The sequence below is a fragment of the Lemur catta genome, chromosome 1, assembly GCF_020740605.2.
Source record: "Lemur catta isolate mLemCat1 chromosome 1, mLemCat1.pri, whole genome shotgun sequence".
NCBI lineage: Eukaryota > Metazoa > Chordata > Mammalia > Primates > Lemuridae > Lemur > Lemur catta.
The window spans coordinates 135,026,343-135,050,577 of NC_059128.1; the positions used below are offsets into that span (position 1 = coordinate 135,026,343).

A 24,235-nucleotide genomic window follows, 5' to 3' on the forward strand; every position below is an offset into this window, starting at 1 on the left:
ATTACATAAGGAGTTCCCAAAACAATATGTATAAATAATGAATTTAGTTAACAAAGTTGGCCAACTTCATATGGTTAAGCAACAATATGCACATCCAAGGGGAGGTTTCTTAAAAATATTAAACTCTTATGGTGATATTAATATGTTCTTATAAATAAGCTGTCCAAATATTATAAGAAATTTTTATGGCAAAGTTTTTATTACATTAGAATTTACTTGATGCATGTTGACACTATTATACTTATTTAATTAAACATTTGTAAAATAAAATGAAACAAAAAATTATAAAGGCAATATAAAAGAACTGGAAAAAGTTAAATAAAAAATTTAAAATTATTAACATGGAGAATTGCCACTGTGATAACCTCTGGCTAATAAACAAATAAGAAAAGCAGAATTCCCTCTTAAATATTTTGATTTTTTTTTTTACATTGCCAAAATATAAAATATCCTATATGTAGTTGATACATAGGATGAGAAGTATAAAATTAAAGCAATGATTAAAAATTTATAAATATCTTTTTCTACATAAAGAAAAAATTATTTTTTAAAAAAATTTAATCTTTATTCTTTAACCTGGATATCTTGCCATTTTTTGTATACAGAATTTATGCTTTATTTCTCAGGGCCTGCATTTCTGATATTCGTAGCAGCTTAGAAAACACACTACCTTGCCCTTATCGGTGACAAGTGGCCGGAAATGGAGCCACCCTTCCTTAGCAGCATCACTGAAAACCTCTGAGGAGGAATCTTTTCTGGATCCGGAGTCTTCTGAGGACTTCTGGCTGTCTGTGATCTACAGAGAAGGCCAAAAAAACAGTCAAATATTACCTCTTTCCCTTATAAATATTTGCACGTTGAAACTGCTTTGCAGAAAAAGTCTTACTTAATGTTCCAAGTGAAGGGCTATTTTTGAAAACAATCCTAATTTTATCAATTAAATTAGAAAAATTTCCAGTCTCATTAAAGAAAATGTGAATGGACTATCATCATTGCAAAGGAATTTTTAACCATTAAAAAACAATAGAAAGAGTACAATTTTCCTGCTCTCATGAGTTCACATTTTAGTGGAGAAAGACAAATCATTTTTTAAAAAGGAAACAAGAAAATGGTAAGTTGGTGATGTACGCCACGTGGAGAATGAAAACAGCAAGATGTGAGAATGAGCGAGAAGCAACTATAAATTGGCAGTGTTGAGGCAAAGCCTGTCTGAAGAAATAACATTTAGTTAAAATCTAGAGGAAAAATTTAAAAAAGGAGCAGTCCTGAAAGGTCAGAGGGAACAGAAGTTCAGGAAGAAGGTACAGCTAATGACTATATATTCATATATTCATCATTATCATTTTAAACGTTCCATGTGAGAGAAACAGCTACTTTTAGATTCGTAAGGGTCTCTTAGGCCACGGTAGGAGTGTGAAAGGAGGCCACTAATCGATGAATCAGGGGAGTGACATTATCTGATCATACAGTTCAAAGATTGCTCAGAGTGCTGCGTGGAAAGTGCATTCTAAAGGGACAAGCATGAAAAGAAGTGTCACAGAAGGAATCCAGATGATGAATGATGGTGGCTAGGACTACAGTGGCATAAATGAAGACAGGGTGCGTTTTGGAGGTAGAGAGGCCTGGATTTGATACAGGGGACAGTGCAAAAGAAGCAGCCAGGCTCACTCCTAGATATTTGGCTTGAGCAAGTGGGTGAATGGAAGTGGACTTAGTGAGATGAGGAAAACTAAGGGACAAAGAGGTCTAGGACAATCAGGGTCTACTGGCCATGTAGACTTTGAATTGCTGATTAAACACCCAAATGAAGGTGTCATTTAGGCAGAAGCTTGCATGAGCTGCAGTTCAGTAAATAGCACAAGGCCAGCATTATAAACTTTGGGAGACCTTTGCATAAGATCATCGAGGAAACCAGAGTAGATAAAGAAGGGTCACAACGAGCTCTAAGAATTCCAACATTTTAGATACTAGGCAAATGCAGAAGAGACTGAGAAAGCAGCCCTCGAGGTACAAGAAAAAGCAGAAAAGAGTGGCAAAGCAGAAGCCAGTGGAAGAAAGCATTTTAGGAAGGGAGTGGAAAACTGTTTTGGATACTACTGTGAGGTCAAGGTTAAGTTCCTATAAAAACCAAAGTAACCATTAGTCCCAGAACCTGGACATCACTGGCAACCCCGGCCTGGGCAGTGCTGTTCTGATGTGTGGGCTGACACGAGACATACTTTCTCTAAGAGATTCTGCTGTGAAAAGTAGAGGAGAACACAGGAGTAGTGTTCTACACAGGGCTGCGATTCTGGGAAGGTTTCTGTTCTGTGTAGGAAACAGCAGAACATGCCTGTATATGATGGCGAACACACCAGTGGGAAGACGGTGACTGTGCAGAAGAGAAAGGGCCCCTGAGACAGCCAGAGGTGAGAGAATCCAATGTGCGGGTGTTGGTTTCTAATAGGATAACGTTCCAAGTAAAATAATATTTAAGTTAAGAAAAAAGAAGGCAGACAGTGTGGGTAGAAATGCAGAGGACTGATTATTTCTAGAGATGGTAAATAAAGAAACTCCTGCCTAACAGTTGTTATGTTTTCAATGATGTGAGAGGGCAGGGGAGAGGACAGAGGTGGCTGCAGGGGGACAGGGGAAGGCATGACATAATAATTTTGAGAATGGGAAAACACACACACAAGAAAATACAGAAGGACTGCTGGGCAGTTATATTTTTGGCCTTGAACTGATAAAGTGAGAAAAATTAGCACAATGAGGTAAAGTGTTACATATTTGATGCATATGTTCAGAAATGAGAAAACATTTTACACATAAAATTATTTTCCAAATGCACTTGAAACTTACAGAATAAAAGGTTATAATATTTAAATATTAAATGTCTAATAGATAAAAGATTACTTCATTATGCAATGCTACAGTAAACTAAGATAAATAGAATCATTTATCATTTGCTTGATGTTTTTGAAATATTGAATACCAACCTTGATTCCTTTCAGGCTAGATACATGTTTAAAGGACCTGTTGGAAAAGAAGTATATAAATATTTTCCATAAGTACACAAAATGCCTTAGAGATGTAAGAATAATTTGACTACTACAACTAACTTTTCAACAATAAGCTGACATTTCATCATTACCATGTCAAATGCCCACTGTTCAATGTAAGTGAGAAAAACAGATAATTTTATAAATACTTACACTTTCGATTTAATGATTAAAAACTTTCTTAGTTGATATGGTAAATTAAAATTGTTTTTGCTTAAAGGGTGGGATTTTCTTATCCTTTTTTTTTAGATCAAAGAAAAAGCTACTCAGGCTGAACACTGAGGTTTATATTATTAGTTAGCCATAGTTGTAATGGCATATTAAGGATTTCCTCAACAGTGCGGTTGACTCTGGAATGTGGCAGTTATTGATATCTTTTAAAGGACGAAGTAAAGGTGAAGATGGCTCACAAATCCAACCCTGTATCACTAGAAAAATTCCTGTTATCCTAGAACAGTGTGCCCTGGCCACACCTCATACAAGCCTCTCACAGTAACTGGTCCACGAAAAACCAGTTTTATCAGAATATAAATAAGTCAAATGGGACCCTCAGAGGATCTTATATAAAGATAACATAATAAAAAAGGCAAATTGTTCTTTGACAGAAGTATTAATGTCATAAAAGACGTCAATATGCCCCAAATCAATCTATAAATTAAACATGTCAATAAAAATATCCATAAGAATTTAAGAACTAGGAAACCTGATTTTAAGGTTCAAATAGTAAAACATACAAAAATAGCCAGAATTCAGAAAGAACAAAGTAATGATGGATACTGGCCCTATCAGATAAGAAGAACATTATAAAACCACTATAATTAATAGAATCTGATATACAAGAATATATAGATAAATCAATTGAATAGAATAGAGCCCTAAAATAAAACTAGATACATATAATTTAGTATATAATAAAGATGACATATCAGTGAAAAAAAGGATTCAATAGGTGCTTCTGGGATAACTGAGAGATACTAGAAAATATAAAGTTGGCCGTTTATCTCACTAATTAGAATAAATCAATTCCAGATGAATCAAAGTTATAATGCATAAAAAAAGAAAAAACATACAAATCTGAGAAAGAAACATGGAAGAATTTTGTTATAATTCTGGGGTAGAGACAGACTTTTTCAGTATGACTCAAAATCCAGAGGCCATAAAAATTTTTCCCAAATTAGACCACAGAAAAAATTTTAAACATTTTTGCATGGTTAAAAAAATAAAACCAAATGAAAAATATGGAATCAGGAAAAGACTTGCAACACTTATCATAGAGAAGTGCTAGTTTCCTTGATATAAAGAACATGTAGACGTTATTATGAAAAATGAGGAGGAAATGAGCAAAACATATTTTTAAAAGTTCACAGAAAAAAGAATATAAAATATCTCTTAAACATATGTGAAATGGTTTTCAATTGACAAGTTTCAAATTAAAACTATAATGTGATGCCATTAGATTTACAAAGAAAAATCAAAAAGTTAAATAATACACTGTGTTGGTGAGAATACCAGCATATTTTGTTATATTGTTGGTGGGAATGTGATTTGGTATAATCTTTTAGAGAGCAATTGACAATAGGTGTTAAAATAAAAAACACACATACCCCTTGATGTAACAATGCTATTTTCAATTATATTCACTCACATGTGTGCTAAATGAACAAATGTACAAATATAGTCAATGAAGTATTGTTTGTGTTTGCAAAAGATTCGATCAATCTAAATGTCCATTAATAGGAAACAGACTATTGATTAAATTATGCTATGGTGCAGCTATTCAAAGGAAAACTAAACAATCCTGAAAAAGAATGAGGCAGGAATATATACACTGAAGGATCTCCAAGATCAGTGTGTATACTGCCATTTGTTTATAAAAATAATTAGAATATAATACACATATATATAAAGTATGTATTACTATATGTGATTTTACACATAGACTAGCTCTAGAGTTATACAAAACATTAAATAGTTATATCTGAGTAGTACTAGATGGCTGGAGCTCTTAGGGTGGTTCTAGTTAACATACATTTTTTGTATCATGTTTGCATATTACTTTTTAAAAATTATTTGAAAAAATTCAATTGAATGTTACCAAGTAACAACTTTGCTTTGTTTTTAAATTGCATTTCTAATGTCATAAAGTTAGAAAATACAAGCTATATATCATTAAATTCAGTATTTATGTGTCAAAGTTATCCTGAACACTCACCCACATACAAATACTTAAAATAATAAATACACCTGAGACTTACAATTTTGCATCTTCCCTGTAATCATCCAGACCCTCATCATATGATTTTGACCTTTCTGTCTTTGAGCTGGGCTGGGCATCCAAGCTGGGGGGTCCAACAGATTCTGTAATTAAAATCCAACATTTAGACATTTATAAGTGGTTCCCAGATTCTTCTAATGGTGAAAAGATCAGTTTGTCATGCTGTTCTAAGTGCAAAACTGACACGCAGGTATGGTTTGCATAACCACTCTTTCGCCGTACCATGATCATGGGAGAGTTGACGTCGAATTAAAGGAGCTGAAGTTGTGAGGCTGGGAGGAACTGTCGCTATGGAGGGGACCTGAGAGGTAGAGGCAGAGATAACAGCAGAAGCGGGGATATGTGCAATGTCATGATCGATGCTGGGGCTAGTTGGTTCATCTGTAAGAAAAAAGGAAAATTAACACTGGAATGTTAAATGACCCAATTATTATTATTAATAATAGAACTCAAAGTCAATAATCATTATTAAAAGGATCAGATAAAGATTTTACACTTAACCACCAAAGCACCAATAAATGACATATTTAGTCTGCTAAAAATCTACTTACAGTTATTACTCCAGTAATTCCAAATAATTCTGAGAATATGGTATAAAAAATTAAATGAGTAGCTGCTTCTACCAACCAATTAATACCTTCACTAACTGATAGTCAAGGTACCAAAGTTTATAGGTATTCAGAATCCAAATCTATCAAATCAGAGCAATAATCATATACCACCCTAAGAGAACTACTTTTCAAATTTTAATTGTTACAGATTATCATTTTGGGAAGCTAAGCAAGATGATTTGGCTGAGGCTTAGCTTACAAAGCACAAGTTCCTAAAATCTTACCTCCCCAATCATTCCCACATAAGTGCATCTTCAATTTTTGTAGAAGAACTACAAACATCCAATCCATAGCTGCCAGAATAAGTTATACATTTCCAGGGCCATTTGTTCAAAATTCTTACTCTTGTAAAAACATCAGGGGTTTAAATTGTAATATTTGAGGCCAAGAGAAAGCAATTTAACAGAATGCAAGAACTATAACCCTTAAAATTAAATGCCCCATAATGAAACCTTGCAAAGACTATACTATAATGATAAAATGGTTTTGATTCCTTGATTTAAAAGGTCAAGCTATTTTAATTTTGACCAAATCCTGAGAACGTGGTATCATTTTAATGATCAGTATTTTAATTAAGAGGACTAACAATGTTACAAAGTATGAAATTAAAAACATTTCCATTTTATGGCTAAAATCAGTAAATTCTTTCGTAAGCTTATTTCCCATTTTTACAATTTTTTTAAAAAGCAGCTCTTTATATTTTAGCTAAAGGGAACATTGAAATCATTTTTCTATGAACTACTTTTACTAAGTATATGACAGTTTACTATCATATATTCAGTAAGAATGCAATAATCATTTTATAAAAGCCGAGATAACTGAGCTTTGTAAATTAATTCGATAGGATGAAAATTTAATTTTACTAAAACTTGTAAGTATTTAAAACTGTCATTAGGTTTTAAATTACCATAAATTTAACAAGGTGTATTCAAATGATACATATGATAAAGTTGGTCTTACAGAGTCTTCTGAGCCACAATTCTGTTACAGAGTCGTAAATACTGATATGAATGGGAAAATACTGTATTCTTTAGAATTACCTGGCTTATGCAGTATTCATAGTTTGAAAAGATTTTGGTAGCAAAACCATTCACTAGAATGGTTCAGAAAAGACCTATTGCACAAATCCATATAGAGAAAAGATATAAAAGGTATTTTAAAAAATTGAGATGATGCTCCCGTAAGACAATTCTCAAAGCAGAGCACCCATCCTGCTGGGGATATGTGGTTATCACGTGGGCAAAGAGTGTCTGCAAGATGCTATGGGATAAATTTTTCAGGAGAATGATTTTATGCCTTGCAAAGTAATTGAAAACATTTTTATACTTATTTATTTAAAATAACATGAAGTAAAATTCAAATTGTGCATGGGTTGAACATTAAATAAAATTTCAAAGGCAATTTTTTTGTGTCCCTGGATTTCCCAATTTCTTTTGACTTACTACATTTTGGAGAAAATTCTTGAAACATACTGGATTAAAATAATCTGTTTCAGATATGTTTGCAAAAATGGGTGGAAGGGTAGATACCCACCTGTTCTAGAGAACAGGACTGAGTAGAAGAGCCACGGGAGAGGGAATAGCATAGTCTTACCCATTTCAGTATCATTTGCATTCTTTATAAGAAATACATCTTACCAGTATGTTAAAGAGAGAAAAGGAAAAGCTAAAATAAACATACTTTTAAAATACACACAATTACATTACCTCATCTTTACGGACTATACTAATCCAACTATTTCCCTCTGAAAATATAAAACCTTTTGTTTTAAAAATACTGTTTTTGTTATGATTATTCCAACTGTTAAAAACCCACATTTTCACATACATTTTAATTATTACCAATGTGTAGATTATGTAGAAACAAGGATAATTCAGGTTCATCTCATTTTCCAATGTAAGAAAATACACATTATTTAGTTGTCCAAAAGGGAAAACAAAAATGTTTCATTCTCATATAGGAATGTATTCAAAACCACTGTGCTGTCACATCAATTAATCTCTAAATTTTTAAATAATCAAACTTAAATATTCTTTTGGATGAAAATAACTGATCGTCCCTATCCCAGGCATTTAACATACTACATTAAGACATTAATAATGCATGTAAAACACATACTTATGAGCTATCATTGACTTGCTGTTATCAAGTGGCATAATCATTCATGCTAAACTGAATTACATCATCAGAGAACTGACTTAAGAAATGAGGCATTAATTTACTTTTTTCACAAAAAGCCCCATAGCTCTTTAGAATAAAGAGAAGGTGGAGGGCATGGAAGTTATTACATATCGAAATTCAATGTGACCACCGTTTCTTAACCTTAATGTCCACAGGATAAGTTTCAAAAACATAGGCCTTAATATCCAAAAATTTTGGTTGACTTTTGGAAAACAGTGTTTACCAGATAAATAATTCCCAAAGATAACATACACGCCATTATTCAATTTGGATTTTTTCCAAATGGAGAATATTCCAAGTCTTTATGTTTATTAATGATTATTCATATCTGAATAGGAAACTTTTACTATGGTTATTATTATCAACTAATATTCTAGAAGTGGCCGGGCGCGGTGGCTCATGCCTGTAATCCTAGCACTCTGGGAGGCCGAGGCGGGTGGATTGCTCGAGGTCAGGAGTTCGAGACCAGCCTCAGCAAGAGCGAGACCCCGTCTCTACTAAAAATAGAAAGAAATTATCTGGCCAACTAAAAAATATATATAGAAAAAATTAGCCAGACATGGTGGGGCATGCCTGTAGTCCCAGCTACTGGGGAGGCTGAGGCAGTAGGATCGCTTCAGCCCAGGAGTTTGAGGTTGCTGTGAGCTAGGCTGACGCCACGGCACTCTAGCCCGGGCAACAGAGTGAGACTCTGTCTAAAAAAAAAAAAAAAAAAAAAAAATTCTAGAAGAACATCTTAAAGACTTTGCAATCAAGAAAAATGTAGACATGTACAAAAATCAAGCAGGTATATTGTCAAACTATGCATAACTGTTAAAGAGTTATTTTTCAAACATCAATGCATGAAAAAGGGAAGCCATCTTATATAAAGAGCTCTTATGAATTAAGAACCACTAAAATCACAACAAAGAGAGTAAAGCATGTGAAAAGATATCTCATAGAAGCAATACAAAAGCCTAATAAAAATGTAAAAAAAAAACAATTTGTGAAAACCTATTACTGAAATAACCAAATAAAAACAAGATGAAATAGTGATATATAACTGGTTTTCATCTCATAAACCGACAAATATTTTTACTGTATGATATTCTTATCCTATCTGTTCCTCTTCATGTTCCACAAGATAACTACAGAGAGTATTTCATTTATGCCTGTCTCTATCTCACAGGTTCCATGGAAGTCACTGGAAGGTCTTGCCTTCCTGTGGACAGGAATGTGATCAAGGCCTGACCAATCACAGGGCCCTACCCCTCTCAGGCCACAGTGACTGGCCACGGGGTCAGAACCAGACCCCTTGCAGTATCTCCAGGATCCAACACATGAACACAGAAAATTACGGTCTCTCTCTTCCCTTCCTTGGGGAGCAAGAACTATAAAATTCAGCAAACTGCTGAGTTGCCAGTGGCCACCTTTTCTACCATGCAGAGAAAAAGTATCTGAATGAAGAAAGCAAAACTGAGAAAAAGATTCACAATCTTGATGGTACCACTTGCGTATCAGGATCCAACCATGCATAGAACCAGGTCTACCCCAGAACTTCTTAATTGTGAACTAACCTGACTTCTTGGCATGAGCTACTTCAACATTATTTTCTATTATTTTCAACCAAGAGAATTACGATGAGTATAAACATGGAGGACAGAGTGTTTCTAGCTCCCTTGACAAACATGCATCTCTCCACATAATGCCCAACCTCCAGTGCTGCAGGTCAGGGCACAGAGCAAAAAAGGCTCCTTCTAAACTGAACCGAGTTATGAGGAATGTTTTTCACAGCTGACTTTACTCCAGAAATAAGCACATAATCAATGCAATTTATATTTTATAACTGTAGTTGAAAATAATTTTATAAAACTCAGTGAAATTATCAGAATTTTTGGTATAGACTGTGGCAGAATAATCAGTTCCTTGATATAATTTTGCTTTTTATTTCACCTCTGCTAGGAAGAGGTAATCCTACCTCCTCCCTGAAGTACAGCACAATAATTTAAAGTATATTAACACTATAATATTACTTATTATTTCAATGATACAACAAACTATACATTGTAAGAAGAGGGGTAAATTTGTATAAGTTGGAAGAAATGGTGACTAACATAAAACTATATATGTAGTTCTAAAATAGCAACAGCATATATATATCTTTTTTACTAAAGATATGGAAATTGAATAAACCATTTCTGTTCCAACTCCTACAAAAAGGGACATACCTCAAGCAAAATATGTACTTAAAATCTTGATTTTTCCTCATCTTCAGGGAAAATAAATACTGCAAATGAATTCTTTGTCTTAAAAAGGAATTCAAATGTGACAAATATTTCTTTTAATATGCCTTCTGAGATACATAGTCAATTTAAATCAAAGGAGGTGAACAGCTATGTAAAGTTAAATGATCTTTTTAATAGTCAAGCATAAGCTCTTTCTTTACAAGTAACAGTTTATTAATCTTTCGCAATGCCACTTTTTTGTTATTTTTTTTTAACCAAAGTTAAACCCAATGAAATAAAGTCATCTTAAAAAATTGAATTCCCTAGGCAAATTTTAGTTAGCCCCATTAACATCAATTACTGAATATCAGGTGAAAGGGCTGATAAAAATGACATGCTCAAGAAACTCCATTTACATTAAATTAAAAAGGCATTTTAAAGAATGTTTTAAAAATGATACTAACATATTAACACGGGCTTCCAATCTCTGATCATCAAGTGGCAGACCTCTAAAGACTCACTGAGCATTTTTCACTAATTATAGAGTGCTTGAAGTAATAAGTCCTTTTTTCTTTGATATAAACTGGTAAGGGGTGCCATTACCTAGTTCAAATATCCCCATTTTTTACAATAGTAATTAAACTCATCATCGTAATTGCAATTCAGTTTTCTAATTCCAGAAATTTTCTAATTTCTAATTCTAGGCCAAGCTTCTTTAATAGTTTCACAAACATGCATTTAAAGTAATATTTGGCTTTTTGAAAGTCATTTTGAGATTGGTTATTTTAAAAACCAAAAATTCAATGTTGTACAAGACATGATTTTAAAAGGCTAGGAAGGAGGAAGAAATTTGCATAAACACCTTTGAAATACCTTATTCATACTCAACCATGACCACATGGCAGTGGGTGCTGAATGAAAGACAATAGAGTTGTAAACAGGAACTGTTGCAAAGTAGGTATTTGAAAGGCAGATGACAAAATCAGAGCAGAAGCAGGGATATGTGCAATGTCATGGTCAATGTCAGGGCCAGTCGGCTCATCTACAGGGAAGCATGAACCACACGGAGGCAGAGCAAGTGCTCTGACTCCAAAAACAGCAAGTGGACGTATCGCTTCCAGATTTGCCAGTTACCGGGTTACGATTACTTTGCTAAATTTCTGCAGTCACATAGATCGGGCAACTTTTAAGATTTAGGGGTTTGGGCACAGGGTGAGAGGGTGTATGTATATGTGAAAGTGTATGTGTGTGTTCACGTGCCCACGCACATGTGTATGAAAAATAACCCAGTTTGCCAGCTGCCAAATGCTATGACAATTTCAAGAAATTCAACATTTACCTAAAACTTTAATAAAACATCAGGCCACCAGTTTCATTATTATCTGTTTAATTTATGTAAAAATATATTTTTAGGTTTTAATAAACCAGGCACTTGTTAGGGTGCTTTTGAAATTTGGATCTATTAAAACCGACAGGTCTAAAAGTGTAGTTACTATTGGATCTATTTTCAAAATTAAAGGAACTAGCTGAAAAACCTAGAAAGCCTACTTTAGCAAAAACAATTCCATAGCTTTTATACGGGCTAAGTTTTAAAAACAAAAAGTTATTTCCTTAAATAAAGAAGCCTGGTAATCGGGCAAGGTATGTTACAGATAAATTTGAAGTATTTTAGAATAAAAGCCAATGAAACTAATCAAAAGATAAAGATAAAAGAACACCTAAAATTATTCACTGGTGAACAGTTTTGTTAACAAACCTGGAACAATTACACGTATTTAGTGAAAAGATGCCAATTCACACTTGGGAAATCTGAGCTAAGAATGGCGAATATGAAACTTAGAATTATTTTTCAAGATTTAAAAGACTAAAATGCCAAGATTTAAATCTTAGCACATTTGGAGGGCACTGTCCAAAGAATATGCAACCTGGAGCCAGCAGACAACCAGCTCTGTTGGTGATCTGGGGACAGACCTTAAGTAAACTACTTAACTTTCCTTGTCCACACAGTGGGTTGTTAATTCTGCCGTAAATCCCCCGCTGGGTTATAAAGAGGGTTGGTACATTATAAAGTACCTGGTAGTTTATAAAGTGCTACAGAAGTTTTTGTTATTATTTTTAAAATTACCTTACATCTTAAACAGTGGAAGCAAAAATCTCTAACTAAGCTTAAATACCAATGGGGTCACATTTTGGGGAAAAGCTGATATAGGAAAAACATTGTAAGATGATAGGTTGGGTGATATTTCTCTTTATAAATAGACTATTTGCTTTGCAGAAGGACTCAGTCTGTATTAGTATAAGAGAGGGGATGGGGTGCTTATTGCATCAGCCTGTGATATCACTGCTGGCACCGAGCCTAGAGCTGTGCCAGAAGCTGGGTATACGGTGACAGTCACCCCTGCCTTTTGGGTAAATTTCAGGGAGCTAAGTTCCCCTGTATGGACACTGTAACGTAGCTATCCGCATACCAAATTTAACACTCCCAGGCTGTCTTAAAATGGCAGGGCTAATAAGGCTGTGACAATCGAATTCAACTGACCCTAGGCTAACCCTAACTAAGCACACACACACTGGCCAATGCTGGATGTGTTGGAAATACGGCAAAAGCACAGGAAAATGCATCTGAGATGAAACCCTGGATGTAGGTAACACAGCCATAGTTTATTGTATTAATAGTTATATGAGGAATAAGTAAAAGAAGTATAGGAAGTTAGGACTTTAAAACACATTTTAATACCTGCTACTCACTGTCAAATTACTTACAAACAGTTAATCATTTTTGCATTCTGTATTTACTTATAAAAGAAGTTGAAATTTATTTCTAGGACTTACTGTGTAGCTTTATAAAGTGTATGCGGATGGGGAAGGGGGTAAACAAAATACTGTTAATGAGTAATATTCTGGATTTAAAAATATTTTTTTCATTTTTATAAATCTTTGTGACACAAGAGAAATATCAGATGTTAAATGTGTAACAAAATATAGGGAAAATTTTCTTTCTCTAAGACATTATTAGCTATATGTAATGGATAACTAAATAAATAAATTGGCTCCATTCTCTGATATTTTTGGAATAAAACCAATTTTTTTTTGCATTGGTCTATGATGTTTTCAAATAATAATGTTTTCAAATAACACAAATAATTATTAAAATCACAGAGTATAGCCTGTGTATAATGGCACACGCTTGTAATCCCAGCTGCTCAGGCGGCTGAGGCAGAAGGATCACTTGAGCTCAGGAGTTTGAGGCTGCGGCGAGCTATGATCATATACCACTGCACTCCAGCCTGTGTGACAGAGTAAGACTTAGTCTTAAAAAAAAAAAAAAAAAAAAAAATCACAGAATATAAAATTCTGGGTGTGACAAAGCAAAAACAAACTTCAATTTCTTTTTTTCTTTTAATTTAAATGTTTCATAAATAGCATAGAGTATAGATCAGCATTCCCCAAAGTGTGTTCTGTGGTATACAAAACCCATAAAATACTCTAAATAAAAGGATTTATAGCCAAATATTTCTGAATAAATTGTATTTTAGTCTGCCTAATATATGGTAGTATATTAATGATTATGAGAAGTCCTATAGTAAAGACAAACAAACTTGTCTATTTAAACCCCAGAATTTCTCAATGTATTTGATCGCTGAACTTTTTCTTAGTAACACTTAGGATCTAATGGAATTAGTGTTCTTGGAAAATACTTTGGGAAACATTACAAATAGTCTATTTCAGTGCTATTATCTCTTCTACTGTCTCTAAATACTAGATTGGCAAGAGAAACACCCATGGGTCAGATAAAATTTTAAAGCCCAATAATAAAAGGATTTCAATATTAAAATTTTGGAACTTATACCCTAATGAAATGCAGAAATGTCTTTTATTGATCAGGTATTTATAGTATAACAACATAGTCTTTAGAGCAGACTAATAAATGTTTTTTGGACCTTAAGGTTATAGTAAAGGATTTTTAGTTAATCACAGAAAAAAACGGCCAATATATTAAGTAACGGAAAGTATACTTTTGATATTATCCTCTAAAAATTAGACAAATACTAAAATCAAATTATTTTCAATGCCTTTAAACAGCATTCAAAATTTTATAAGAGCCATGAAAATGCCATAAAAACTTAGGAGGCACGGTGTCATTCCACCTTAGGGCTCAAAAACTTTTAAGATGCTTACATCCATGGACAATATTCAAATATAGAAATGCAGTGAAGTAAATTCTGTGTTAGTATCTCAGTTCTTTATTCCGCCAGTGCTGTGTAACTGATACCACAGTAATCGTATGCCACATGCTAAGGTTCTAGGAGGCATATGTGAAATAAATGGACTATAAGGACATTTTTATGCTGGGTAACCTTTAAAAAACAACGCTTCATCAAACAAAAGATAACTATTCACTGGGAACAAAGGAGACTTTACTAAGTACTCAAAGTCAAATAAGATCAGAGCTAATTAGTGAATAGTTTTATACTTAGTGAATAAGTAGTTTATTTTCATCAATCTCTATGTATATAGAATTATAGAGATCTTTACATTTTAGCCACAGTCCTCTCTTCAGTAACATAATTGACTGTTTTATTCCCAAACTTCATAGTAACCAGTTAGAAATATTAACAGATATAATCATTACCTTTTTTACTACTCCAATGTAATCTGATTATATCATTCTTATTATATAGGAAGAAAATATGATGTCACTATTCTGATACGATCTCACAGGCCTATGAGATACAGCCACAGGTTGTAGGACTTTTTATGTTTTAAAAAAATCATAAAACATTCATTAGTCCTCAGGTACTTTCTATCTAGATGATGTATAAGATTCTACCTACAATAAGATTCTACTATTTTCTAAGCTTGGCCTTAAGAGTACAGATACAAATATTAGTACAGTTTAGGCTGAGATTCCCCACAATGTTTGCAATTTCAATGTATCATATTTATAAAAAAAAGAAAGTGCTACTTTTCTTTAAAAACTGATTCAGGTAATGTCACCTGACAGTCCAATAGTTCAACAACTTTAAAAAAAAGTTCCTCTAGAAAAGAAAAACTGAACTATTACTCAAAGAGAAGCATATTATATTGTAAAATGATGGGAAACTCTTTTCATAAAACCTATGGGGCACAAGGGTAAGGGTTTGGGCCTTGGTGGCAAAACAAGGCCCCTGTGTCACCAACTCGAGGGGCACTTTTCACAATGCAGTCCCTATACGTGTTCTCTGGGATAAGGCTGAATCGGGCAAACCTAAAGTCCCTGTCTCTACCACTTAGTAACTGTGTGATTTTAGGGAAGTTATTTAACCTCTCTGTATCTTAAATTTCTCATTTATAAAATGAAGATAATACTAAGTATGTACATCATAATCCTGCTATATCGTAGAGCTCCATAGTAATTATGATGAGAATTTTTTTTGGTTTTGCTATATATTTGACCATCATCTCAAAATTGCCATTCAGCCATTATTTCAACAAATAACTTGTTGAGTGCCTTCTTCATGCCACACAGTGTTCTAGGCATTAGGAACAGAGGAGGGAACCAAAGATTTAAAACCTTGGCTCTCATGTTTTTTGTCTTAGTTCTACAGAGAAACATGTAATAAAAGAATGCAAATTATGTCAAGTGGAAACAAGTGATATGAAGATAAAAAAGCTTACAGGAAAAAGAAAGTCAGCATCTGTGCCTTTCTGCTGGGTACCTATTTTAGAGGGGTTATTCGAGAAAGGCTGCTTAGATGATAGTTGAACAGAGACCCAAGTGTATGGAGGGAGAGTGCCTTGTGATCATCTCTGGAATGTGTTCTAGGGCTGGGAACCAGCAGTGCCGGGGCCCTGCCATGCTTCGCATGTTCTGGAACAGTGAAGAGGCTGGCGTGGCTGCAGAGGGGATGGACATGGAAGATAGTAACAGGAGATGGGGTCAGAGGTGGATGGTGCTGTGGGACGGGCCATGGAAGGCCCTGCAGGGCAGGGTAGGATTCTGGATTCTATTCTGGTGAGATTCTGTTTCCTTACGGGGGTTCTGATCAGAGGAGTGGCGCGGCCTGGTTGACATTTCTACAACATCACACTGGCTGCTGCCTGGAGAACACAGCGGGGATGCGAGGGAGCAGACAGAAGACTCGGGAGGCAGGGTAGGTGTCACAGACTGCGGCACACACTTGTCATTTAGGGAACTTTTCCAAATCTATTCCAGGATTTATTCTAAGACATACTAATAAGGAAGAGGGCTTCTCTCTCAGCCCCAGTTAAATGTACAAAGAAATAAGCTTTACAAAGTAAAAGGCACTGTTTAAATGAAAGGTTGATAACTAATGATGAAAACTATTCCACCTGGTTTTTGATTCACGTGAGTCAACAACTAGGCACAATTTGGTTTGCTGATTCCCTTTGGCCACAGATGGTGCGAACTTGTTTCATCAAAATAAAAATAAAAAAAATGGGTAGTAGGTACATCAAGTTTTAACAAAAAAAGTCAAATGGATACTAGAAATAACAGCTCTGGTTGAAGCATAGCTTATGAGGTGCAGAATGGATGTTTTAAAACACAGTGTAAGATTTCTCAAAGATTCGACCTACTAGCCAGTGACTCTAAATGGGCTCACCTATGAAGGGGATGGACGCCAAGGAGTCGCCGGGCGGGCTGGCGCTGGAGGCCTTCCTCTCCTCCATTCGTTTGATGTGAACCTCCCGGCGGGCATCGTTGGGCAGCCAGCAGGTGGTGTCTGAGCCGGTCTCCTGGTCATTGACTGCCAAGATGTAAGACTGATGCCTTAAAGGCTGCGGGGTCTGGCGACCGGATGGAGGTTTTTCTCTTAGGATGACAGTGTCTTTATTATCTAAAGGATCTGACTGCTGAAATTCAGCCTCTTGTAAATTTAAATCTTGATTTGCTTGACTGACAGGTAATTCTAAGTCTGAAGTGCCAGAGTGGTCACTCATCTGCGGGGCAGTCTTAGCGGGGGCTCCAGAGAAAGGAGGGGATTTTCCAGCTTCTGCGTGCTGATCGGGGGTACTTTCAGTTCTCAACCACGTCTGCTGACTCAGTAGACTGTTTTGATGTAAGTGATTGACTGGTCTTTGGTCTTTGATGGAAGCAAACGAGTTCTGGCTGAACGATGGTTTTGTGACATGTGTGGAAGGCGCTTTCAGGGAGCTGCTTCGGACTTTCACAAGAGGTGACCTCTCTTGTGACATCCCCGGAGGCAGTGACATCCCACAAGTAGTCTGAAAGTTTCTGTTGGATGGCAGTGTTTTTAGATCTGGCGGGATTTTTTTAAACTGTGACACGGATCCCACTCCCCTACCTGCCACCATCCGCCTGTTGTCAGAATTAACAACACTCGGGGCCACGGTAAAATTTGAACCTTGAAAAGATTTATGAACTTCTTGTTGCCTCGGTCTTTCATAAATGCCTCGTCTGTCATCCTGTTCGGTAAATCCACTCCACTTATAAGTCTGTTTTCGGTCACCATTGGAATCGGGTATTTGACTCTCAGAATTGACATTTTCTACAGTTTCACCCTGTCCCTCGATATAATCCCATGAACGAGTTCTGTGATTACTAAAACTAACAGAGGGAGATGTCAGCGCTCCTTGAGAAGCGCTTCTTGGGCAGTATTTCATCAGCACAGGATCCTCCAGTCTTTCCTGGGACACACTGCGCTGCCGGATCTGAACAGACTGGGGCACTCGGTCATGAGAGGTGCTTCGACGTCGTACCTGCAGAGTCGTGCGGCTGGGCACCACCTGGTTATAATCTGTTGTGTTCTGAGATGCTGCTCTCAAACTATCTAGTCTTTCTTGAATTGTCCGACAACCTATGTGCGATCGTCTGTTATCAATATACTCTTTGTACGTTTTATAGTTTTTCCAGTCTATGTGCTGATGGGAATTTGGCGAGTAGTGATTAACAGAAACAGAAGAGGAATCCACAGCTTGAGACCTATTGCTTGAGATTCCTTCTGAATGTCCGCTGTGATTTCCAGATTTTAGTAAAATTCTGGAAGGTTCCAACGATCTAGAGCCGGTAGTCTGATGAATTAGATGGGCAGTGGGAATCGATGAAGGTGGTGACGTGGTTCTTGACACTGTTTTTAAAGAGGTCTGCTCATTCATGCCATACCTCACCTCTTCAGTTCTATGTGAAGGACCTGCATGGGTGTTTCTATTGGATAACAAATCTACGACCTTCTCAGAAGGCACAATGACAGTCCTTACACTTTCATTGCAAACACACACTGCTGTGTTTGATTTTGCAACATCTGTCGGTGATGGAGGCACTTGGATTTCCATTCTATAGGCCCTGCCAGGTTGCACCAGTACTGGTGTACTGGTTTGGTGTTTACTCAGTGATGAGTCTGGAGGAGAGATTTCAACTGGCTGTGCCGTGGCTGACGGGGCAGGTGGCAGCCAGGGATAGCAGATTGGTGGAGGTTCAGGTATGTTGCGGGCATTGCCGCTGTAGGCTTCGTTGCCTTTCAGGTAGGCATCTTGAGAATATGCCTGTATAGAAATGAGAGAAAAGTGTCACTTAAAATTCATGAAAAGAACAATAATTTCCATTTTTGCAGTTCACTGTTTTATTTTCCTATGCCCTACCTTGTTCCTGAATGCCATTCTCTACAGCATGCATGCAAACACAATATGAAGGTATTCTACCCATCTAGAGAAAAGCTAGTCTCTCAGAAATCAAATAAATTGTAGAATCTGCAGCAAATATAAATGACAGTTGCCTGTTTTCTCAAAAGTTGCGAAACACGTCAAATTTCCCCCCACCCAGTTAGACAAAGTCATGTTGCTTCTAAAATTCTCCCCATTCAAGCTTTCTGATTTTTCAGCAGTCGACAGGTTAAATGGCTGCCTAATAAATCCCAGCAAAAGATTCTTGTCTTTTGCCAGAGAGAAGGTGAAAATATTAACCAAACACATTTTTATTTTAAATACTGCTACTATCATAAGTTAAATATAATTGAAGTGTCTTGTCAATTAACTATTACAAAGTCCTTAAAAATAATGCATTTTGATAAACTAAGCCCTTCAACAGCCATGCTAAGTATTTTAATATTTAAAGTAAGAATATGAACGTTTAAGAAATTAAGCACATACCTTAAAGGCATAAAAGTATGGAGAAAGGTAATTTATCTTTCTGTATATAATTTATATTTTTATTTTAAGCTAATGCAAAAGTACATTGTATAAATTTCATCTCTTTTACTTATTATGAAGAGACATTTCTCTTACCAACAAACAAGCATGCAGTTCAAATTCTTTTTATCAACTATTTGTAAAATTATCTAGCAATATTTTTAAAAATAAGAATAACTGAAATTAACTACAGAGATGCTACAAAACAGAGCTCATCAATGCAACACAGGACTATGTTCGGCATCTAAGACAGTTAGGTGTAGTAACACATCCTGCCTTAATCAAAACAAGCTTAACTCAAGACTATCATATCCTGTCTTTGCATTTGACAGCTTGCAAAGCTCAAGTGCAGCCATGAACATAACATAACAGCAAAGTAATAGGGAAAGGGAAAGAGTGAGACACTTAAAAAAAAAATACGGATGCACATACATATTATGCTTTAACATCAGTTATGCACAGGATACAAAAGAAAACCAAACATAAAAATAAAAAAGAAAGATGGAAAATCATATTATCACAAACACATTCTGCAAATTAGTACAATTAACACTATGGAGGGATTTCTCTAAGCAAATTTACAGTTTTAATAGACTGGCTTATTATACATCTCTATAAAACATGACTTCAAAAGCAAGGAAATGGCTACTGTGCATTTCTTACCAGTGCTGTGACATCCTTTGTAAATTGTAGCTAGCAGAAAATAGGAAAACATAGAAGCTGCTTACTGATATAAAGACAAAGTCATGTTGTCATGTTGATGCTGGAAACAGCAAGCTAAAAATACATCTATACTGATTTCTCTGGAAGGTACCAAGAGAGGTAAAGGGCAGTGAAGCATAAAGAATAACTTCAGTATCCTTCTGAGCATCTTTTTCTCAGGCTTTTATCTGGTTCTGGTTTGATATGTCTACCTTCGTCAGAAGCAAAATACAGCTGCTGGCATGCATTCCTAACAGATATTTTCTTCAGTATGAACTGCTGTCTGATAACGTGCTGCAAAGCTTCCCTTCCACAAGAGCAACATTGATGTCTCTCATTTCCCCTGAGCTTCCTCCAGCTCTGCTTCCAGATGACGAAACGAATGCTCTATTATGCATTTAAAATAGTACAACCTCCTCCTTCCCCGGTAAATCAGAGCATAACCACGAGCTATCAGCTGACTGCAGCTGCCTTTATACTATGATTTGAGGGGGAAAGACTGTTTTATTAAATAGGTTTCACTCAAAAAATTAAGATCTTTCAACGCTATACCTTTTATGCTGTTTTATTAATTTGCAAAAATAACTAGTGAACAGACACGAAAAATACTACTTCCAGAGTTAATTCCCATTAACTCATAATGAATACTACAGAATACAGACTAGAATGTAGTGAGGAATTAAAGCTAAGTATATAAAATAAAATGTACACACAATATTTTCATAGCATGAATACAGTTCAATTGAAACATGCATTTTGGACATGTGCATTGATAAAAGGAGGATTGGGGTGTGTGTATCCCTAGGTCAATGATGTAGGGAAAGGTGAGCTGGCAAGCTTCCTGACTTCTCAAAACCTCTGCTACATTAGTGTATGTAGTGAAACTCAAAGAGAAAGTTCAAATTGATAAACCATGAAACCTATTTTTTCCCCAGAGGTTTTAACATAATTAGAATATCCCGTGGGAAATGCTCTTCTAGAACCAATATTTTAAAGATACTTCCTTTACTCAAATTTGGGGAAGAATATTATCTTTTAGTAATGGAAGTATATGACTGGAACTATTAAATACTTGAAAAATATTTTACATATTTCAGAGGTCTCTAAGATTCCTAAAGAGCAATTCTAAATGCTAAATATTCTATAGTCACGAGTCCCCACTTCTGCATAAAGTTATGGCAAGGGGCTCTTAAACCCATACACATGCACGCGTGGACAGTGGAATCACTGAATAGAGTGTCTCACGCATACAGTACCATTGTCTACTGCAGGCAGATATAGTTGAGATGATAAAATATGAGTTCACTCAAGAGCATTATTGAATTTCCTCAGATATTCTCTTAGTTCATGAACACTAAAAAACCTTGCTTATTTATCTATCTTCATTTCTATCTATTTACTTACTTATTACTTCCCAAATAAGTTTAGGGAAGTAAATGAGGAATAGGCACCATACATTTTGAGGAATCCTCTTCTCCCATGATGCCCTTGTAAGTGTTCCCCTGCAACAACCACTGCCTGCTAAAGAACACTTCAGACACCTTCTAAGAGGAAAATACTCATAGGTACTTGGGCAAGACTGCGATATGTCATCTGGAATGGACCACAACGTGCAGCTCTTTGAAGTGAACACCAAACCCAGTGATAGGGCTTTATAAAAAGTTCTGGGAACAGAATCAAAAACTCTATCACTTGCTCACAGCTGTGACTGTGTCAGACTTTTCCTTCAATGCTTGGTCACAAGGTACCAAACCTTTCCCTGAGGCATCATGGTTTGACATATCAATGTACTAATCACCCACTGGGGATCTTTGACTTGTCAGTGGACACCAATGAAATGGTACAAAGTATCATTTAAACAAACTAATTTATATTCTTATATGATGACATCAGAAAACACCCTGTATTACTAAGTTTGCCTGAAATGGTATAGCCTTGAAATTTTTGAAACCAATGTCATAAGAATTGCATATTCAGCTATGAGTAATTTTCAATTTCTGTTTTAAGCCCAAATGGATACTTTATAACATATGCAGGTGTTTTGATGGAATTAGACAACAATTAATTTTTTCCCACTTGAATAGTACTTGTGAATTTGACAGATTATGGCAAAACATTCTTAGACAATTTTTTTTATTTAGGCCTTTCATATACCATTCCACTTTCTTTCTTGAGCTTCCTTTACCCTTGTATATAAGTATGACATCTTATAATAGTTTAATAGCTTATATTTGAAAATGGAAGCCGTCCCTAATGAAAATAGAACAGCAGCAGCCCTATCATGCCTATTAGATCCAAAATCTCCCACAAAAAAGGTGGGGTGGGGAAGAAAATAAACAAAGATAGATGACCCATAGAATTCTTCCTTTGAAATCAGAACTGAAAGGGCATATTAAATAAAATTTAATATTATCAGTCTGCATCTTGACTATATATACAGTGCCTAATAGTAACTAAATAACCCTAAAATAATCTTCCAGTTCAGTTTTTTGTAGAGTCACATCAAAATCACTATTATCATACCTATGATACTGTCCATTAAATGATAAAACCAAACAAAAAACAGCAAAAAAAAAAAAAAGACCTGTAGAATAAATAAGATTAAAATTCCTGTTCATCTTTAACAAGTTAACTTGCTAATTTAATGCTATTACCTCTGATGAAAGCAAGAATAACTACATGTCTGTCGATGCAGTAAAATACATGCCAACCATGCCACCATGGGGTGTGGGAGCAGGGGATGGTATGGATGGGGGGGGATTTCCATTTCTTTAATACCTTCCTACATTATTTGAAATTTTTCCAACAAGCATGTGCTATTCTTAAAATTATTTAAAAAAATATTTTTGAAAAGAACAAAGTTATTGCTGCTAACAACTTACAAAATATCAAGAACCTTCCAGAATTCCTACTCTGCTTCCTTTACTATAGGCAGGACCACTTTGGCCCACACTTGACAAATGATAATTCTCAATAGAATACTATACTGACGACAGCACGTATAAAATAATTCCTTAAAAAAGTAATTCTAATAAACCTAAAGAAAACCGTTTGTTAAATTACATTTTCCAATTTATATCATATATCCATGAGTGGCAACTAGAACACTGGACTCAGAACCCAAGGATCAAGTCAGAATAACTATTAGACATACCCAGGAATCTCTCCAGAGTTATCAGAACTGATTAACTTAAAATTTAATTTTTGAGTTCACTGAGTCAAGTGCTTAAAATATCTTAGGGGATGTGCCCAGAATAATGCCCAGATACAGTTCTCCTATTGCTATTTCACTCAAGGAAGTATTTTCTTTGGTCAGTGCTGTGGTCTCAATGTTTGCGTGTCCCCCAAATTCATATGTTGAAGCCTAATCACCGATGCGATAGTGCCAGGCAATGGGGCCCTTGGGAAGTGATCAGGTCATGAAGGCGGAGCCCTTATATGCACAGGCTTAGTGTTCTTAGAAAAGAGGCCCTTCCACCAAGTGAACACACTGTGAGAAGGCACCATCTGAGAGGAAACGGGTCCTTCGCAGACACCTAATCTACTTGGGCCTTGACCTTGCACTTTCCAGCCTCTAGAATGTGAGAAATAAATTTCTGTTGTTTATTAGCCTCTCAGTCTAAGGCATTTTGTTATAGAAGCCTGAATAGACTAAGAGAGTCAACATCATTGTCTAGGTGACTTGATGGGTAGTGGCTATTTCATTTGTGCCCAGGTGACATTTGAGAGGCAAATAAAATCTTTTTGCTTTTTTCTGAAAATGAAACAAGAAATGCTTTTTATTTTATAATAATACCTTAGAAATATGAACCTAAGATATCACAGTCTAAGACAGTATTATAAAATAGTGTCAACATGACTAAGATGAATGTAATACTATTCATATTGTTAATCTAGAAAATACATGTTGGTTTAAAAAATAGGGCCGCCAAGCACAGAATAATTATTACCAGCACTGGTTTAAAAATATAATGAATTATTCTTCATTTTAGTTTGTACTTTTCAACATTTTATCATTGTCATTATAAATTATGAAATCTATTATTATATATTTGTCCTTACGTGAGTGAAGTT

At 35.4% G+C, this 24,235-nt stretch overlaps 1 protein-coding gene across 5 annotated transcripts in view; it reads right to left on the reverse strand.

Annotated features, from left to right (window-relative positions):
- The window catches only part of ARHGAP21 (Rho GTPase activating protein 21), a 132,904-nt gene that overhangs the window by 19,915 nt on the left and 88,754 nt on the right, over positions 1-24,235 (reverse strand). For 4 of the 5 annotated variants that reach the window (XM_045535032.1, XM_045535009.1, XM_045535024.1 and 1 more), the window contains exons 8-12: positions 16,918-18,817; positions 5,539-5,697; positions 5,297-5,399; positions 2,979-3,015; positions 671-796 (exon numbers count right to left, since the gene is read on the reverse strand). In XM_045535032.1, the coding sequence (XP_045390988.1) occupies positions 671-796; positions 2,979-3,015; positions 5,297-5,399; positions 5,539-5,697; positions 16,918-18,817 (2,325 nt within the window). The remainder of the gene's footprint in view (positions 1-670; positions 797-2,978; positions 3,016-5,296; positions 5,400-5,538; positions 5,698-16,917; positions 18,818-24,235) is intronic. The other variant, XM_045535038.1, reaches the window with a different exon arrangement.